We start from the raw sequence: 19,886 nt of genomic DNA, 5'->3' as shown, positions 1-19,886 counted from the left end.
GACAGGTTGCCAAAGATCTGGAACCGAATTTACTTGGACAGGGAGAATTCAAGATGGCGACTGCTCAGGTTGGGCTTGGCAAATCGACTCGTGATCTTTTATTTACTGACTATGCTACTCGCGATTTTGTATCAAGAAAGACATTGGTCCTTGAAAAAAATACATCTGCTTTGTATACGAATTACTCACTTTTTCGTGGGCTTTTAGGTACAGAATGATGATTCTTCGAGACGGAATGTTAAAGTTTTCGTCCAAAGGGATTACTCTCGCGGAACTGCATGTCGCTTTCAAACCAAATTCCCCACCGAATTAGAGGGAAAGGTAAGGTGTTGTTTATTTAAATGCTGTTTTAAATCCATGTTTGATGTGCATGGATAAACAAACTGGTGGCATACTAAATTTAATATGATAACTGATGAAAAGTTATATAATGCTTCACTGTGAACTCAATACACGTTTGTGTTCATGGTTGACCGATTAATCGTGTTTCCGTGTTTTTAATCCTAAATTTTTCATCGTCGTAATGTTGTTATTGATCTCTTTTATAAGCATTTCATCCCAGGATTCCTCTTGATAAAATTCCATTCTCATCTCTCTGCTGTTGTACAATGCAAATGATCAAAGGTTCGACAGTTAACCCTCAGGGTCCCCTGGGGGCAAATGGCCAACCATTCAAAATTCTTACCTTAAAAAAATCACTTAATTCGATGCTTTGACCCAACTTTTGGAAAATCTTTACTTTTGTCCTAAGTGGTAAAATTGGTTCTACAGTACTGTTTTGATGATAATGATAATAATGATGATAATGGTGACTGCATAAGGTGCATCATTTACACCTAAAGAAAAGTTTCATGTAATGGCAATTATCAACACAATTCCAACACTGGCGACATCATTTAAAAACATGCAACACCTATCAAAATAATTCTACATGTACATGTTGCAAAAGTGCTCAGTTTCATCTCAATGCTAATAATATATGTCTTGATAAAGCTATCTCGAAAAACATCTGCAAAGAAGTCCGTTCAAAGGTCAAGATTATACCAACCGCGCAGTTGAAGTATTCAGGGAAATAAAATAATCAACTGGATTAGAAAGAGATGTATCGTATCCCGTTCAGAGTGGCCATTGATTCTAGATCACGCAAATTCCAGTTTAAGGTGTTACATAGGGATTTAGTGACAAATAAGTTTCTCCACAAAATCGGCCTTGTACCTTAGTTTCTATAATAGAATGCGAATATTCAAACAAGTTCTGGCAGGATTTTAATTAACTGGTTTAATATGATACATACATGAAGCGTTATCAGAGATTGACAAAATTCTTGGACTAGTCTGAAAAAAGGCAAGCAGATTTTCATTTACTCAACCATTTCTTGATCCTGGCAAAACAACATATTTACTTCTGCCGAAATATAGGTTGTCCTCCGTCGTTGAAAATGTATCTTGCAAAAGTAGCCTTAATTAATATATCAAATTGAAACTACGATTGCTGAATCAATTGGTAAGCGAACTTTTCACTACATTAAGTGGAAGAAATTTGTATCACATAACTGTGTTCCATCTGGTAGCTGATGACTAGATGATCATAAAAAAGTAACGTTATACTTAAATACTATAAAGTTAGTGTAATTTTCTTCAGTCTAATTGTTTTTCCTATCTATATAAATTTATACACTAGATTATTGTTACTAGTACATAATAAACTTAGTTAAGGAAAACCCATGTATTTTATTCTTTAGTCTTTAATTGTACAGTATTTGATTTTATTTTTGTAAGTATTTCAAATCAGCCTTTAATTGTATTTGATTGTATTTTTGTAAGTAAATTCAAACCAATTTAAAAATTAATAAAATACAAAAACACTACATAAGGTTAATTAGAATCACCCCTATTGTGATTGGTGCTCTAGATACAAATGTACATGTATCGGTACTTTCTCTTACAAATTACAGAAGTACCTAGAAAACTTGCACACTGGTCTAAGCATCCTGACATTACGGACAATCACTTTGAGCGGCTTTCTGGGGCTACAAACGGGAGCTCGGCTTTTAGGCCTGGCTAAATCTATATATTATATAGAATATTAGTCAAGCCTGAAGGCATACATGTAGCTCTGCAGTTATGGGGAGCAGGACTAGTTCTCTGTTGGGTGCACTCATTACTTTGTTCAAAGAATTAAGTATAGGATTCAACTCTTTTTTTGGACTTTCAACTTTTTTTATGGGGCGGGGAGCGATTTGCGATATGATCACGCGTAAGGTTTCTCTGTCTCGTAGAAAGCAGCCCAAGTACATGTAGGATTTGAACACGGTATCTCTTCGTTCAGAGGCAACCATGATGACCACTAAACCACGGAAGACTACATGTATGTGACAGATTAATGGGGGAAGTATGGGTTATTGACCAAGCGTGAGGTCAAGATGACTGGATATTGGCCAAGTTCTTTTTTTGCGTGTTTATGGACCGAGACGAAGTCGAGGTCCATAAACACGCAAAAAAAGAACGAGGCCAATATCCAGTCATCTTGACCGAACAATCTTGGTCAATAAAGGATTTATTATATGACTTAAAACACCAAAAAATGATCTTTGATCTTGCGGGACCAAGCGAGAAATCCCGAGCGGGCAGTATCGCTCCATCTTGCCCGCTCGGGTAGCCAATCAGAGCGCGCGATTTGGTTCATCTTGCCCGCTCACGGAGCTAGTCATATAATAATATGTATTAAAGAATTGTGTGTGTGACCAGAAACAGGTTTTAGTATTTTCATTGCTCGCAATGCAATATCCGGTTATCGTATGACTTAGCAACACATCATAATTTTATAATTCTCCCAGTTTTGTTAAGAAGAAGTGTTAAATATCTTTAACTACCATTGTAGAGACTTGCAAAGCATCCATGCAGTTACTGGTTTTAACTGGAATCAATGGTGTTAAAAACAGTTTTAAATGTACATGTATTTACAACTATCTGGACTGTGGACTACAGACTACGGAATTGAAACTGGCTATTGACCCAGAAGCTCAGAGCAAGCTTAAATCGTACGCAATATCGTGTACGATTAGAGCAACATATTATGTGAAGACAACTAGAATCTCCTGGAAAACAAAACGCAGCTCAGTGGACAATAATTATTATGGAGTAAAGCGCTGTGTTCCTGCACTGGCACATGTATGCAAATTTTTACGTGTGCCTATTTTTTAATATATGTGGTGATTCGATTTTTTTCCTTGTTTAGAATTTTTCTCAACCAATTCGATTTTGATTTTCCACTTTTTCAGATTATGATAATGAATATTTAGACAAGAAAACTCAAAATTGAACTAGTTTGAAAAATTTTAAAAAATGAACCACAACATTATATACTTTATACAGGAGACAAAGCAAGGTTGGCAGCTGCTGTTCTTTAATGCATTTTTGTTTTTCAGAGTGGTAAAGAGTCATGAAATTTTAAGTGTTTATATCAAGGAAAGCATGTTGTAAAATCAGTTGATTTAAGACATTGAATTCAAGGGACAGCATTAAAAATGTTTATATATTATAAGCTGCCCTAAATATAAGTTGTGGAAGTACTTCCATGCTTCTATAGCACCATACTGTAGCTAAAATTGTTTTTAGATTGTCTGCAGTGGGTGTGAACAGAGATGGGTGTGAAGGAGTGGTTATTGATTTATAAGTTCATCTGTATCATTTTGTGAAAGATAGTTAAATTTTTACTTATTTTTTAAGTGATTTTATGGATGCATGTAAATGAAGAGATAACTAATTTGTTTTTGGGAAAAGTTAAGAATCCGATCGCACCAACGCGTCGGCCAACACGTCGGCCAACGCGTCAGTCAACTGTCGGTCGACTGTCGACAGACTGTTGACTGACAGTCGACCGACGCGTTTTACCACCAGTAAATTATCAGAGATTAATAAGCATGCTTGTTGCCACTCTAAAATTTGTGCTTAAAAGAAGTTACAGTATGTTTGTATGTTGTGTATGTTTCCTCATGTTACCGAATTCAACATTTCATTTTGATATCAATATTAATATGTGTAATTTTTCTCTCAGCTTGAGCGAAGTCAGTTTGAACAGACAGTAAACCACATCAATGGAATATTTGATGAAGCTGAAAGGGTCGGCCCACGAACATACCTTGAAGGATGCATGGGCTGTGTTACCGGCCATTTGATATTTCTCTGCATACAGACACAGTATAATAAGGTGAGATGAAAGGTAAAACACAATGTTCTTGACCTTTATTAAGTAACAAGTACAAGAAATTACCTCAACAGCAAATTCAGTATTGGCTTTTTACAGATGCTTCTTGGTACATTTTTTAAATGTTTATGCACATAGTTTTAAGGAAATGATGTATAAGACCCAGTCAGCTTCAAACATTGTGTGGATACATGTAGATAATTGTGATTAATTTTTAATAACAATCCACATTTCTTTGATCATGCATTCTAGGGAATTGATATATTCAGCTTGGTCAAACTACAGTAAGTGTTTAAGTCTCAATGGGTGATTGGTTGTTTATACCCCGCCACCAAAAACATCATTAGACGGTGAAATTTTCTTATGAAGGAAGTGCATTGACATAGTAAATAATTATTTTATTACATATATTATCTCAGGTCTTGCTTTTCTCTTTTCATGTGGAGTTTCTGTCAAGAGAATACAATTTCCAAATTTATTTGTGTAAGATATTTCTTTTGTTTCAGAGCACATGGCCTTTTTCTTAAGTAAGGCATTAAAATGATCATTCTGTATTGTAAAAAACTGGTTCTCTGATCACTGTTAACAAAGCACTAATTAATGCTGCTGCAGTGAGTGAGCCTGAAGTGAACAAACGAGGCAGCTCTGTAATTGGGAGAAGAACAAATTTTTCTTGGAAACACAAGGGATTCAATGTGGTCAAAGGAATTGTGGTTGTGTTTGAATGCAGGAATTAAGATGACATGCATGGTATGATCATTAGAACATGTTCTGTTTTTCATTTCACTTCTTGTATCCTCAAACTATAGATAGTTTACAATGTCATGCAACAAAAAAGTAAATTCGAAAAATCGTTCACTGAAAAAGGCCAAGAACTTGTAATGTTGTAGGAAACAGATCTTTTAACCACCTCTCCAATTCTCAGGTCTGTGCAGTACATTGTTTTTGTCAGTGTGTTATTTGTCAAAGCATCTCACACAACTTTATGGAGTTCTGTTTGGAGATGCTCATGTGATCCACCAATATAGCAGCTGCTATTAAAATGGAGTTCACTTTGCAATGATAAAATACATGTGTATTATGAATACATCTCCTAATGTACGTGAAAGTCTCCAACTGCTGAGATTCATAGAGATCAGACATTTTTTTCAACCAAATAGCTTTGTATCATGGTGTTACACTAGGTGACTATTCAGAAATTCAAAATGCTTTATTTTCAAAACGAAAGACGTCATGGAACTGGAAACTTGAAAAAAGATTTATTTCCAGGTCATCTTCAAACAAATTCAGAAGACCGTTGCAATTTTGATTTTCACTGTAAAAACCATCTATTGTTTTCTTTCTTCTCTCGAGTCGTTACAGGCAGCCGTTGAGAATTTAAATGCGTTATAAGACTTTGTATGGGAAATAAAATACAATGTAAGATGAACAGTGAAAACACGGAATTCCCGAAATGGTAAAATAAGCTCCAAAAGGCAGAAGAATACACCAGAGGTGAGTCATTTTCATTCATTTTATTGAATGGACGTTAAATTGAGCGTTTTTTAGGTTTTTATAATCAACGGTATTTTATTTCCCATACAAAGTCTTTATAATAACGCATTTAAATTCTCAACGGCTGCCTGTAACGCAACACCGCTGCTGGCACTCAAAGGTCATCTTCCCACTAGTAATTAATTATTACACGCTCTCTAGTGACGCGAACTTGGGCTCCCCATGGAACCACAAATGGCTAGAGGTCCAAGTACATGTAGGATGAATATGCCTGATGAATATGTGTATAGGAAATCATATGTTTTTAAAATTGCACTGGCTGTAGGCGTGTGCAAATTAAAGTTTATTTATTATCTTTTGCAGTGTTACAACTGAATTACAGATTAAGTCAGCTAATAATGATGATAAGAGTAAATAATTGAGATAAATATAAATACAGTAGATATTATTCACTCATCAGCAAGTGCACAAACATGAAGCCGTCATGTGAACTGGTATATTATGATTGTACTAGGTTTGCGAACTTGTTTGTTATAAAGTTGCTAAATCTATTAATTTTGTTACAATCATGTATGAACTTTCAAAACATCACGAGTGACCATAAATCACGAAATGCATGAGCAAGTTCATACGATTTTTTATTCATTATATACTCCACAGAAATTACTCCATCACTGTGTTTCCCTACATACATATAGCATCTTCCATATTGCACTCTATAACTGACATGTATTTATGCATTCGTTGTTGACCAATCAGAAATGCGATATTCTTTGGAGTATAATATTATTAGTGACAATAAAGAGTTACTTGGTGGGCTTTTTTCTAATTAAGAAATAGTCAAGGTTGGGATTTTACTTTAGCCAAGGCTTATAACTGTCTTTAAAGGGAACCTCCACTAAAACAACAAAATAACTTTAAACCACAGAACAATTGGAATTGCTCAATCTTTTTCCAATGAAAGCGTTTGTATTCGAGAAAAATAAATTCCAAAAACGCTTATTTTGGCTTTCAAATTTCCCGGGCGCCGCCATCTTGAATAATTGTGACGTAACTTGGTTGCCCTATTGTTCCAGAACAATTGCTCTTTGTATCAGAACAATAGGGTAACCCAGTTACGTCACAATTATTATTCAAGATGGCCGCGCCCGGGAAATTTGAAAGCCAAAATAAGCGTTTTTGGAATTTATTTTTCTCGAATACAATTGCTTTCATTGGAAAAAGATCGAGCAATTCCAATTGCGAACATTATGTTCTGTGGTTTAAAGTCATTTTGTTGTTTTAGTGGAGGTTCCCTTTAATACCAAGAGCAGGTTTTTGCTGCTGGAACCACAAGCAAATCTATCTCTTAGTTCATTCTAATCACATTTATCATTCATTTTATGGAGCAAAAAAAGAAGATGAAGATTCACCAGCCCAGTTGTGTGGTTTATGTACTTGAAAATTCACTTATCTGTAGGTAACACAGAATTCGCTGATCCTTTTTGTCTAGCAAAAAGAGAGATCCTCATGTGGACAATAATGAATTTGAAGTATTATTTTCCTTGTCTTGAATACAAAACAATAAAAACCCCTGTATGTGTTCTTGCCAAAGTTATTTTATAATTTTAGAATTATTTCCTTGTTCTTTTTTTTTCTCTACTCATTCTTTCACAGTGTTTAAAAAGATTATCAGAGTATATAAATGAGCAGAACCAAAGCGTCTTTATTCCAAGAGGACTGATGATAACCAACCCTATGGACAGAGGTTTAAGAGTTGTATCCTTTGAGTTCTGCATACATGTACATTGATCATACAATAGGCCCGCTCAGAAAGAGAGGATGCAATAAGTTATCCACACAATTCTCCTTCCAACTGCAGTTCATGGTAGTCATTGAAGACTGCAGTTCAGGCAGTGGACAGCTTGCACTTTTTTAATAATAATATTATCTTAGCCAGAGTATTTTTTTAGTTTTAACTCTTTTAAGATGTCTCGTCCTAGCTGCAGTTCTCTATATGCTCAGGCTAATATGTTTAAAGTATAACCTTTACTATAAGCGGATCTCGATATCAGGCCGAAAACATATGTAAAGCGCCTATGGCAGTTGTTATACAGTCCATGTCTGATGTCTGAGCACAACACCATTAGCTGCTGAGCGCCTAGCTGTCTGCACAGCTCCTTCGGTCTGACCTCGTACATGTAGAGATGCGCCCTTTGCAATTCAGTCTCCAACTGTGAGAGAGGGCGATTAACAGGTCTGATATTATCATTTTTACATGTATCTGTTGTTCCCTTTACCATGCTGCACACTTGCACATTAACAGACCAAGAATGTGTTGTCCTTGAAATAACTACGCAGTATGAGTAATGACACACAACTAATAACAAATTTCAAATATTGTGAATCGAAATAGGGCCAAATGTGACGGATTTGCTCTCTCACCTTATATTCTCTTAAACAAAGAGTATAAGTGCAGTGGAATGCTTGTGACTATGCACTCAAAACACACAGTGTTCTTACAGGTTTTCGGTATGTCTCACAGCCTGCTAAATTTTAGAGTTTACAAGTTTTTGTTGTTTGATTCTAAGGTAAGAAGCATTTTACAAACCTTTCGTGGTCTGTATGTATGTCTTATTCAGTGTTGTATTATATGAGAGGAAATATGTCTGTTTACAAACAGTCTTTTTGTTATTCAAATGTTACATGTACTTAAACAAAGGAATCCTTTGTTTTGACAACCATAGGCTCTGGTTGGTACATTTGTAACAACAGACGATTTCATTGTGCTTTTATCCCAGGAGAGTTGCATAGTATTTTTCGAAGCCCCAACGAGGCGTAGTACAAGCAATGAGCAAAATTTCTGTGTATACTAGATGTAAACCCATCAAATAAGAACTTCTTTTCTCTGCAAAAGCGTTTGTTGGTTTGGCTTCTCTTTATCAGTTTTCGTTATGTGGCGCATGCGCATGACAAATGCAGCAAAGAAATGAAGTGAAATATCTTAAACATTTTTTCCGTTTTCAGTCGTTAGAAATTTCGTGGAAAGAGACACTTGACGTTGATTAAATATATTTGTGAATCGAAAACAAATTAAACATGGCGAATGTGCTAGCCGTTCCAGTCCACCGAGAGAACAAGTTCATACCAAAACGAGTACTTGTTCTTCGTTTACATGACGCTGTTGCGGGCTTTCGTTCCGGAATGAAATTCTCTTTCCGGTTCAACAACGAGGGTGAACTCACGCCGGTATGACTTTTTCTGGTGCTATTATGTAAACGAATGCAGAGCCACAAGAGTGAACTTTGCCTCCCACGCATACGCTCTTAGGGCTTCGTCACGCGTTCCTCCCCCACAAACGTCTGCTGAAACGAAACACCACTTCCGTTCAACGGTTGTTTGCCCACTATTGAAAGAAACCAATCAGCATTGGCTAACTGTGTTGTGCATAGCCAATCACATGCTGCAAAAGAATGCCATTTAAAGCTCGAGTATATCCAAAACTGGAAAACGGCCTGTGATTCGTCCGTAATCCACGAAAGAAAGTGCATGGTTTTTCGTTTCAGCAGAAGTTAGTGCGGATAGGAACGCGTAACGAGACCCTACGATCGTCTGCGTGGGAGGCTAGACTTAACTCGCTCCGGTACGAAAGTCGCCCCGGTATCATATAAACACCACCTTAGCCGATTCGGTCTATTGAGTGATCAGTGCTTCAAATTCGGCTTGTACCAAGATTGACAACTTTAAAGGGCATGGCTGTGGTGTTAAATTCGAATCTGGCAAGGCGAAGCAAAATGCTGTAAAAAGTTGTTTGAATAACTGCCTAACATTTTCTGAATAACAAAAGCTTAGAACATTGTGAAGTTCATGTTTTTGCACTTGGCTTTTTCCGGTGTAGAAAAGTGACCTACGCTGGTTTAAGGCAGAATCTACGTGCGTGCAGGCATGATACAGCGCTTGAGAAGAACGGATTATGACCTAGCTTCAAATTGGCGTGATAGTTTGCTGTGTTTTCGCTGTTCAAAAACAGTTTGTGTTCTTGTTTTACATTTCTTGTAACCAGAAGATTACATTCTTTAACAACCTTCTCAGATTGAAATTGTTATTGTCAACCCTGGAGATCAAAGGTGACTTCAATTATAAAATAAATTGTTACTTTCCGTTGTAAATAGTTACATCATATCGCAGTGTCCTAGTGTAGAAGTTTATTGTCAATTCATCGGAACCTAGTGGAAATTCAACACTGCAGTGAGCAAGAAACCTTTGTAGACTCGGATTTCTTTCTTCTTTCTGTAAAGGGGCTGTGTCTCAAAATTTAGCCAAATTCATTGACTGGGAACACGCAACCAAATAAAGTGAAACGTAAAAATGACTACTTAAAACAGTTAAGGAAGGCTTTAAAAGGAAGCAGGGATGAGCAAAATTGAATAAGATTAAAATGGATTTCAATTGGGAATTTTTGAAAACTCTTTAACCTCCCAGTTTTCAAAGGTTATTATCTCTGTTGTTTGTTACTCGGCAGACTTTTTTGTCACGAAGCTTCGATTTGTGTCGATTAAGGAGGCTCAAACCGGTTTTAACATTTTCAACAAACTTTGCTCTTTGGAAAGATTGAATATACCAAATTTTTTCACTTAATGGTAACGTTATGATGCCGTATGAAACACTGATAGAGCGTTTTCACTCACGTGACCAGCAGCCAGATTGGATTACTGAAACAAGAAAGTATTTGAATAAAAACAGAGTTCAATTCCCGGAGGATTAGTTTGGTACACCATCATGGCCGCCATTTCTTTGTTTTGGAACACCAACATGGCCGCTGTGACGTCATCTAAAAATGCTCTGTAGAGTAGGTACCGGAGCAGAAATTACGTAAAACAAGAGAAACAAAAGACAGAAAACAAAACAACTCCAAATAAAGACTAATCACAAGTGATCAAAAACACAATGCTTTCCGGCACCTGTAGAAAACCCAATTTATTGTACGGGTCGAACATTTTATTCTACGCACGAGTTGTCATAACGCACGACTTATCTATTCGCATGCAGTAGGTTCATAAAAAAGTAATGCCAAGGAGTAATTCCACGTGTAAGGCATTGTTTCCGTTTCCTGCATCAGGGCTTTCGATTGTTTCAATAACAATGAAATTAAATGAGCTGCCGTGACGGTTTGCCCATGCACAGAGACGTGGAACTTTCCCTTTAAGTGAAACAGTGTTGTAGAGTTAATCTTTCTAATAATAACACATTCCCTCCAAATTGTTGAAACAGGTTTAAGCCTCCTTAAAGTAATTTCTGGGTTAACGTTGTCTTGCCTAACGAGTAGGGGCTTCTAACAAATGAACTGCACTGCCGTGACACAGCCCCTTTAAGAGAATTTTCTGGGGCCCAGCGGTGTTTAAAAAAATGCATTTATCTGTAAACGCATCAGGTTGTGAGATTTATCACTCATATGCGAAAAAGTAACTTCTGGCACCCAAGGTAGTATCTGACTGGCCCTAGTTGTAGATTATAGAGGTTTTGTACGGCAGCCATGTTGCATGTCAGAAGCAATGGTTTCTTTTTCCTATGGGAACAAATGTTCTTTCTAATGCAAAACATTTTCATTGTTCCTGCCATGCAACATGGCTGCCGTGCTCCATTGAACTAGAAACGAATAATATTAAATTACTTGAATCGGCATTTTGTTTGCCTCGGCTAGAGCTGTTGACTGTATGACGTGCACGTAAAAAAGTTTTTAGCCCTAATGTCTGTTGGAGAAGAACACAACAAGACTGGGGTATGATTGTGTCGTATATGAACTTCGTATATTTGCGACCGTTTTGTGGTGGGGGTAGAGCAGCTGGGGGAAGGGTTAGGCCGTGTGTACGTGTAAGTGCATAGGCGTACTACTGTAGGTGATCCTAGGAACCCATCAGTAGGAGCCTACAACTCCCACTTTGTTTCTATGAAGTAGCGTTTTTCCTGACCTATCTATATTTAGAACCAATTGCGCGCCATTTGTTGTCATGGTAAACGTCAATAACAATTCAGTAGCCAATCAGACTTTGAGAATCCAACTTTTGAGTCTTTCTTCCCGCATTCGCCCCTTCATGCAGACCATGCGCGGCAAATTCAAAAAAGTTATTTCTAAAAATAGGGCAGGAAAAACGCTATCTCACCAAGGGAAACCCTACTGATGGGCTCCTCAGGATCCTTAATAGTCTTTTTACTTGACGTCATAACCCGTGGCCACTATGGTGTCCCTAAAAATTGTTAGTGTTCTAGCTAACCCTTCGAGAAGTGACCTCATTTTTGAAAACAATAAAGCGATTTGGCAATGCGTTTACGAAAAACGGCGAGTGGCAAACGGCAGACTTTTGTTCGTCATTAAAGCTTGCCTCTCATTTTGGAAGTTGCTCGATGCCTGTAGCCAACAGGGAAAAAATGAATTAAAATCAAACGCTTCCTTTGATTTTTGGCAAAACTCAAATTTGAGCCTGACGTTTGCCGTACTCGTGATGCTAAATCCTTCTAATGTATTTGTGTTTTACTTAAAAAACACTGCGGAGTGAAAACTTCCGCGTGGCTGCCGTAATCGGAATCTCCCCGGAGTTCCTCACTGGCATGGGAACGCTATCTTCACGGGACATTTAAATTTTTAAGCATTTCTTTGGAGAGAAAAAAGCAAACACGAAATTAGTAAAGTCAGGTTTTTGTGTAGAAGAGTGGGCATTGTTTTTCTTTCTCTCTTGCAAATCATGCGCTCTTTAGACCAGGGTTATCAGTGAACTTGCGCAATGAAGAGGGCGATAAGAACCCCACAGAACAGTAGATGTAAGGAGCAAAACCAATGTCTCTGCATCTGCATTTTTCGTTTTATGGTAAATTGCATCGCCAAACTTCGACCAAATTTAAGGTCCTTTGGAGTTCATGAGCCCATAATGCTGAATTTTATACCAGTTTCTTTTACAGACAAGTAATACACCATCTAGAACAAAAGAGTACAATTACACAACTTATCGATGCATTGCGCTACACCTCTCTTACCAGTCGCGCACGACCTAGCCTGATGACGAAATAAAGTAACCGTCCTCGTCTTTGCGTAAGTTCCTAATTGTGGGCAACTAACACACTTTCTGAATAGTTGAAAAGTGATTACAATAACGCAAATTTAATTTGAGATTAGATTTAGCCGTTGCCGTCTGCTTTGCGAAGATGATTTATTGAAACCAATTACTAGACAAGTTGGGGGATTGTCATGTTTGTTTAGCAAGGTTAAAAGAGGGTCTGGAATAAAGAATGCAGCTCAAATAAAGACTGGGATAAAAAAAAACGAAGTGTTCTCAGTATTGATTTTTGTTAGAGCAGTACAGAAACAGATTGTACGGGCTATAGTGGCAAATGTGGTAGTTTTCCATCGAGAGGAATAAGAAAATGAACTTATTTATTTATTTTCATTTCATTTTATGTAAATTCATTTACCGATTAAGGTAGGTGAAAACACGATAGGACATTAAGTCCCCTATAGGGTGTATCACCAATCCCAACCATGAATATAAAACTATAATAGCTTCTCAACTCACTACTTAAAAAAAGAGAGAGAAGAAAAAGACTACTTTGTGCATTCAGTAATATAATTAATTATTATATGGCTTGTGTTTGTATCGGACATGAATTTTATGTTGAATCACTCCTTAAGGATCCTCATGATTTAGGGCTTGACGTTCAAATTAAAAGAGGCAAAATCTAGTATTTCCTATAATGAGACTCAAATAAAGTGATTACTATTATGTTTATGCTGACCTTCTCTTTCATTAGCAGCGGTAGCGTGGTGGTGGTGGCAGTAGTAGTAGTAGTAGTAGTAGTGGTGGTGGTGGTGGTAGTGGTGGTGGTAGTGGTGGTGGTAGTGGTGGTGGTGGTGGTGGTGGTAGTGGTAGTGGTAGTTTCTTTGTCGACTTTTTTCTTGGCCTTTTTCTCGACCTTTTTCCCGACTTTTTTTCTCGTCTTTTTTTCTCGACTTTTTTCCCGACTTTTTTGACCGCTGGTGTTATATCAGAGGCTTATACTTGTGCGTGGAACCGAACATGACCGACAAGTTGGGAAACTGATCTGAGTTATTTCCAGATACCAAAGAGGCGAATTCTACGGAAAATGTAAGCTAAAATTAGTAACCTACGAGCAAGTTTTCCTTGGGTCGTGTGTATGAACGACAAGTTTTCTTTGATGAGTTTTTACCTTGACAAGTTTTACTTGTCACTTTGTGAACAAATGAACAAACCTTGCTTTGACACGTTTTCACTGTAGCCAACAACACAAGTACACAGCGGACAACAAAAAAACAAAAATGCAGGGAGCCAAAAAACAAAAATAGTTGTACTTTAAGTTCTTTTGACCATATCTGATGCGTATTTGACGAGGGAAAAAAGTTGCTAGTTTCAAACTAGTGTGGTTTGGGTGGTGGTTCGCCTCTGGGTAACGTGGCCAGTTTGCAACGCAGTTGTTTTTTTCTTGTTTCGATCCCTATAGGAATCTACTTTGGTATTCCACAAGCGTTCTCCTGGTCCTAGGGATTCCAAGAGAAGATATGTAGCAGAGTCGATCTTTTCCCTGTCATGATCATCCGCCATTAAAGCGAGCACGAGAACTTGAGCGCTGTACGCTCGGGAGCGTTTACCATTTGTCATCAAAAAACGAAAATTCCGGTTGAAATTCAAATGGTACAGCTCATTCCACCGGAAAGTTTCCGAAAAAGATGGAAAGCCTCAGGCGTATTACTTTTTTTCCGTTGCAACCGAAATGACCCGAAAAGCCCCGGTACCATTTGTAAACTCCCACTCGACCCGGTTCACTTCGGCCTCTTTTTAATTTCCACCTGGGAAAAGACTTGTTTCCATATCTCAAAGTGCCGTTGGACGTAAAAAATCCGAGCTTCTTGGGGACAACTTTGTTGCATTCTCATTAATTTGAGAAAAAGTTCTTCCTTTTTCATTCAGTACTTCCTCGAACTTTTGCTTAACTTAAAGAAAAGATTTTCCACCAACATTGAAATAATATATAAACGGATTGCACACTGAGTTTGCCAATCCAAGGCCATAAGTGGTGAATCGAATGGCATCCATATCAAAACTCACCTTTTCAAAAATTTCAGCCAGAAAAAGGGCTCCCGAAAATCCTAGGTGACCTTTTTAGGGTAAAACTCCGCTTAAAATGGGCAATTATACCATTTTTTAGATGTTCGAAAATCCTAGGACAGGCAGGCAAGCAAGAAATTTTACAACAAATGTTCCGAAAATTCTAGATCTCAAATCGTCTGTGGGTTCTAATAATCCCGTGAGGAATGAATCAACGATGAAACGTTATATGAAATGGATCATATATGAACTGCGGATATGAAATCAAGTGAAGCTATCCTCGCAGTTATGAACGCAATTTATGCATTTGCGTAGAGAAGCCTGAAAATTTCAGGACTTCAACGGGCAATTGCTTCTCTAGGCAATTGCACAAAATGCGTTCATAACTGCGAGGATCATAGCTTCACTTGATTTCATATCCGCGGTTCATATATGATCTATTTCGTATATCATTGATTCATTCCTCACGGGAACATTAGAGCCTACAAAAATGACCAACTCCCAACGTCAGTGGCTTCATAGCTCAGTTGGTTAGAGCGTCGCACCGGTATCGCGAGGTCACGGGTTCAAATCCCGTTGAAGTCCTGAATTTTTCAGGCTTCTCTACGCAGTTGCAAAACTTGCGTTCATAACTGCGAGGATCATAGCGTCACTTTTTTTATTATAATAATTTATTACTTATTAGGCGCAAATTAACATCTGAATATGATCAATTGTTTTCCAGTTATCTCTGTCGAATCTATTCTAACGGGATCGAAACGGGACGACAGTATCGCCTCTGTCCAACGAGATGTCAATAGGGGATGTTTCCATATAATCGTCGAACGTCTGTGCGTTAATCCTCTACTGTTGAGAAAGTCAACAGGCAGTTTGTCGCTGCGACGGCAAGTCCAAAATTTTCGGTAAAAAATCCGAGCTTCTTGGGGACAACTTTGTTGCATTCTCATTAATTTGAGAAAAAGTCCTTCCTTTTTCATTCAGTACTTCCTCGAACTTTTGCTTAACTTCACGAAAAGATTTTCCACCAACATTGAAATAATATATAAACGGATTGCACATTGAGTTTGCCAATCCAAGGCCATAAGTGGTGAGTCGAATAGCATCCATAGGGTTTGGGGGTTTTTTGAGATATCGTTCTAAGATTCCATGATACACAGCAAATGGCAGCCAACAAGCTACGAAGCAAAAGACAACACTCAACAGCACTCGGAGAACTCGTTTTCGTGATCGCTCGATAAGTCTTGAATTAGAAATCGACCCCTCGCATTCAGTTGTCGAGGAAGACGAGATTGTCCGATGTCTTGTCGACACCACTCGTATAATATAATAGTATGATACCACCATTGTCGCCAGGGGAATAATAAAACCAAGTAAAACTGAGACAATAAGGATAATCGTCCCTGCTGTTGTATTTCCCTGCGTTGTACTGCAATAATAAACCATTGTACTGTTGTTAAACTTGACAGGAGCAACATCGACTGTGTAAATGACCGGGATGTTTTGTCCTGTGCCGTACACCCAGGCAAAGAGAGTTAACCAAACTGGTTTGAAGTACCAAGACCTTTGACTGGGAGATAATTCTTGCTTGACAAATGTCATGTAACGGTCGATACTTATGGCCGTCAATAGGCTGATTGAAAGTACTGGTCCAAGGTTCTGCAATGGAAAAAATATCAAGCATATGAATTTTGCATTTAGGTTTAGTTTGTCCTGCTTTTTGTTCACCCATACTGCTTTTCCCCTTTTACTTAATTTGAGCCAATTTTAATAACATCTTTTTATATTATAATGGTAATTGAACTGAGTGGAGTGCAATTTGGTCTGAAATCACAAGTATGATTTCAGAAAAAAATTTCACGACACGAAGTTCAATTTTTACTACTTTATTACATCCATTTAGAAATCACACAATAATTATTTAATCACTAAGATACAGGATTTTAGTCAATTTCAATATTTTATTGATCCAGTTGGGAACAAAAGTTGCAAAATTCGCCACACAATGGTTTTCTTTGTCTTTCATTTTCCTGTAATTTGATTGGTTATTTTAAACAAGCCTTGAAATTTGATTGGCTGTTTTGTTTTGGTGTTCCTTTCTCATTGGCTGGGGAAATGGTGCGATTTAGAGCAAAAAAATAGTGCGAGTTGCGAATAAATGGCACTGCCGAGAGCCCATCAGATTGCAAGGATCACCAGTGATTTCTAAATGGATGTAATGAGACTGTAAACATTTCGATAAAATTGAGAAACTTAAGTAGAGCCATCTAAAAGATAAAAAGGTTAAAAGATAGATAAATTCTTTTAAAAACGACGACATTTGGATGTTCTCTTAACGTCATTTTCAAGTCAAAGTGAAAGAAATTCAGTTTATTCGAATTTAAATGTATATGAATTCCTTAAAGACTCAAGTGGTTACGTAATGTTGCAAGGATAAGCAATCAGTGTTCAATTGATCGTTCTACTCATTAATTGTTATCGTCATCTTCTCTTTTCGCAAATAGGGCTTATTTGGTGAAGTACCACCCTGGAAATTTACATTCCTAGGGCCGGTTGCTCGAAGCCTGGTTAGCACTAACCATTGTTTAAGAGGTATCAAAACCTAAAGGTTTGCATGGTATTTAATGATGGTTAGTGCTATCCATGCTTGGAGCAACCCGGGCCTCCCTGCGAACTGCGTAGCGTCTGCCAAACAGGTCTTGCCGTTGACTGGAATTGTTCTTTAGTCTGTAGATATGGATGTCCGATTCAATTTTCGTTCATGTCACAGAATAAGCTACTTCCGTATTTTTATGGTGTGGATTAGAGCGAATAATTAGCAACTGAAAAGTTCCCTCTGTCATAGCCTCCATTGGAGAGTTTTTCCAATTCAACTAAGAGAATACAAAAGTGGGCTATTGACTGAAAATTGCTGAAATTGAAGCCGAATATTGGAATGGAGGAAACGAACACAATTTGACCCTTACACTGCCAACATTAACGTCAGCTTGGGGCTAAAAGGGTTTGCACTACCGCATACAATGATCACATATAAATCTCGATTTTCTTGCTAGAAGCGAAAGAAATTGCAATGTACCTGCATGAAACGTGATAACTTGCAGAGGCTACTCCCTGTTGTGTGATACTCACGAGGGTAGTGAAAGTTAACATAGATAGTCAGCGGAATGCACAGCAGGCACACCATTAGATCAGACACCGCCAAGTGAAGAAGAAACAGCTGAACAGAGGATTTCTGACCTCGACGGCGCAAAGCTGTGATAATTGCAATCACAATCCCATTACCAACAAGCCCGATAACAAAGATTAAACCTGTGTGGGGAATGATAGTTACGATCGTAAGGGATAAAAAATTAATGAGCGGCACATACAAAGCAATCAGCCCATCCAATCAAGACTCAAGTAAATAGACCATTTTCGAATTCTCACGGCTGGACTGGATCTACCATGAAATGGAGGCTTATGCGGGCAAATCTTTTCAAATGCAAATTAATTTGCCCGCACTAGTCTCCATTTCATGCTAGATCCAGTCCAGCCGTGAGAATTCGAAAATGCTCTATTAAGGTATGGGCCCCAACCTAGCTCCAAACTATTGCACAAAAAAGTAAGGGGGTGGTCTAACTTCTGAAGGTTTAGTAATAACAACCTAAGACTTTCGCAGACTAATAACGTCACATAAGTTTTTATATTGATGTGAATGAAGTACGCAAAATGAGGTCACGTGACTTGTTACGGGCACAAAACTCAACATAAAAAAATGGCAACAGTTTATGCTTAAATTTATTTCACTTTGCTACTATTAGATTAGTCAAAATGGTAAAAGAAAACGAACTGTGCTGGGCCTTTGTTAAATATGCCTTTAGTTTTGGAAATATACGACATTTTGTACTAGTGCCCAGCTCCCTATACTATGGAAAGTGATTTTTTTTCGGACATTTATTAAAACTTATCTTGAAATGTCCAAGCACAGAAATGATGTACCCAAGAGTGTTAACATCATAAAGGTAAATCCAGCTACCTTATTTACGTGACACACCGATCTCTTAATGTGATCCACTTTCCCACACGCTTGCCGTGTGAGAACAGTTTTGCTGTTCCCAACACAGCTTCCCACATGTCTTGCATGTGAAGCTGCCACTTAAAGGGGTGTCTAATATGTTAGCTGCGCCATGCTGATGAGGCGCAAAAGGCCGTAACAGCTATGTGATTGTGACCAATTGGCTTTTTTGCTTACATTTCGGGTCCTGTCCTAAGTACCCGCCGGGAGGGAACGGCGTGGACCCAACCCTAAATTGAGTTCGGCATGCCGTCCCTTCGCTGTCCGAACAGTGTGGTATTACAGTTCCCAGAATCGGTTTATGAGAACTATGGCTCTTCGGATGTGCGACCACGTTTGTTGAGTGTCGTGGATGCTGAAAAGCTTAGTACTGTTCAGTTTTTGCGGGGCGGCTGAGTTCGACTGACTTTTAAGGAACGGGCTTCATGCGACGATCTGATCTCGTCTGGGCTTGTTTGCACTGATGTTCAAGTACGTGTTGTCCGTGCAGATTTTAGCTTCCGTTCCGTGTATGTTCGTGATTTGCCTTCCGAAGTTTCAGATAATGATGTTGAAACTTTTTTCGAGTCTTACGGAGAGGTTCTGTCAGTCCAGCGCGGTACCTTTGCCAACTTTCCTGCACTCTACAATGGTAACCCCGTCGTTGAGATGGCCTTAGACCTTGACTTTCCTTACTACGTTACGATCGGTGATTATAATTGTCGTGTTTGGTACGCCCGCCAGCCTGTCCGTTGTGTTATTTGCCATGAAACCGGTCATCGTGGTTCTTCCTGCCCTCTCTCTGATCTGTGCCGGCGGTGTCCTCAGGCCGGTCACATGGCTCTAGAGTGTAAACAGGCTTGGGGTGCTATTTTCCCAGAAACAGAGGCTTTGTATTCAAGTGTTCCTGCCGCTGAAGATGACGCCAGTGCTGATTATGCTCCTCCTCCTGAGGAAGCTTCTTCTGAGTCTTCCGAGGTGGAGAAAGACGATGAGATGTTGTCTGGAGATGACGAGGTTGTTGCCTCGGCAGCTCCTTCTCCTTCCTCTGCTCCTGTTGCTTT

At 38.4% G+C, this 19,886-nt stretch overlaps 2 protein-coding genes across 2 annotated transcripts in view; one reads left to right on the top strand and one right to left on the bottom strand.

Annotated features, from left to right (window-relative positions):
* The first annotated feature begins 19 nt into the window (after window positions 1–19).
* Window positions 20–12,994, top strand: LOC138043385 (golgin subfamily A member 7-like). The gene is made up of 5 exons (XM_068889630.1): window positions 20–68; window positions 208–321; window positions 4,057–4,209; window positions 7,357–7,458; window positions 9,772–12,994. Exons 1-5 carry the CDS (start codon window positions 54–56, stop codon window positions 9,808–9,810), a joined length of 423 nt encoding a protein of 140 aa, XP_068745731.1. The 5' UTR covers window positions 20–53; the 3' UTR covers window positions 9,811–12,994.
* An 881-nt stretch (window positions 12,995–13,875) lies between these two features.
* Window positions 13,876–19,886, bottom strand: part of LOC138043384 (galanin receptor type 1-like) — an 11,027-nt gene continuing 5,016 nt past the window's right edge. The window contains exons 2-3 of the mRNA XM_068889629.1: window positions 17,866–18,098; window positions 13,876–16,448 (exon numbers count right to left, since the gene is read on the bottom strand). Coding sequence (XP_068745730.1) covers window positions 15,651–16,448; window positions 17,866–18,098 — 1,031 coding nt within the window. The 3' untranslated portion in view covers window positions 13,876–15,650. The remainder of the gene's footprint in view (window positions 16,449–17,865; window positions 18,099–19,886) is intronic.

The sequence above is a fragment of the Montipora capricornis genome, chromosome 3, assembly GCF_036669925.1.
Source record: "Montipora capricornis isolate CH-2021 chromosome 3, ASM3666992v2, whole genome shotgun sequence".
In the NCBI taxonomy this organism is placed as follows: Eukaryota; Metazoa; Cnidaria; class Anthozoa; order Scleractinia; family Acroporidae; genus Montipora; species Montipora capricornis.
The sequence above is the reverse complement of the archived record's forward strand: the minus strand, read 5'-3'. Positions and strand labels throughout refer to the sequence as shown.

What these genes read in the sequence shown, in the direction of transcription:
- LOC138043385 (XM_068889630.1), top strand. An exon ending in CCACCGAATTAGAGGGAAAG is followed by an intron (nt 322 to 4,056) that starts GTAAGGTGTTGT and finishes TTTTTCTCTCAG; the next exon opens with CTTGAGCGAAGTCAGTTTGA. An exon ending in TACAGACACAGTATAATAAG is followed by an intron (nt 4,210 to 7,356) that starts GTGAGATGAAAG and finishes ATTCTTTCACAG; the next exon opens with TGTTTAAAAAGATTATCAGA.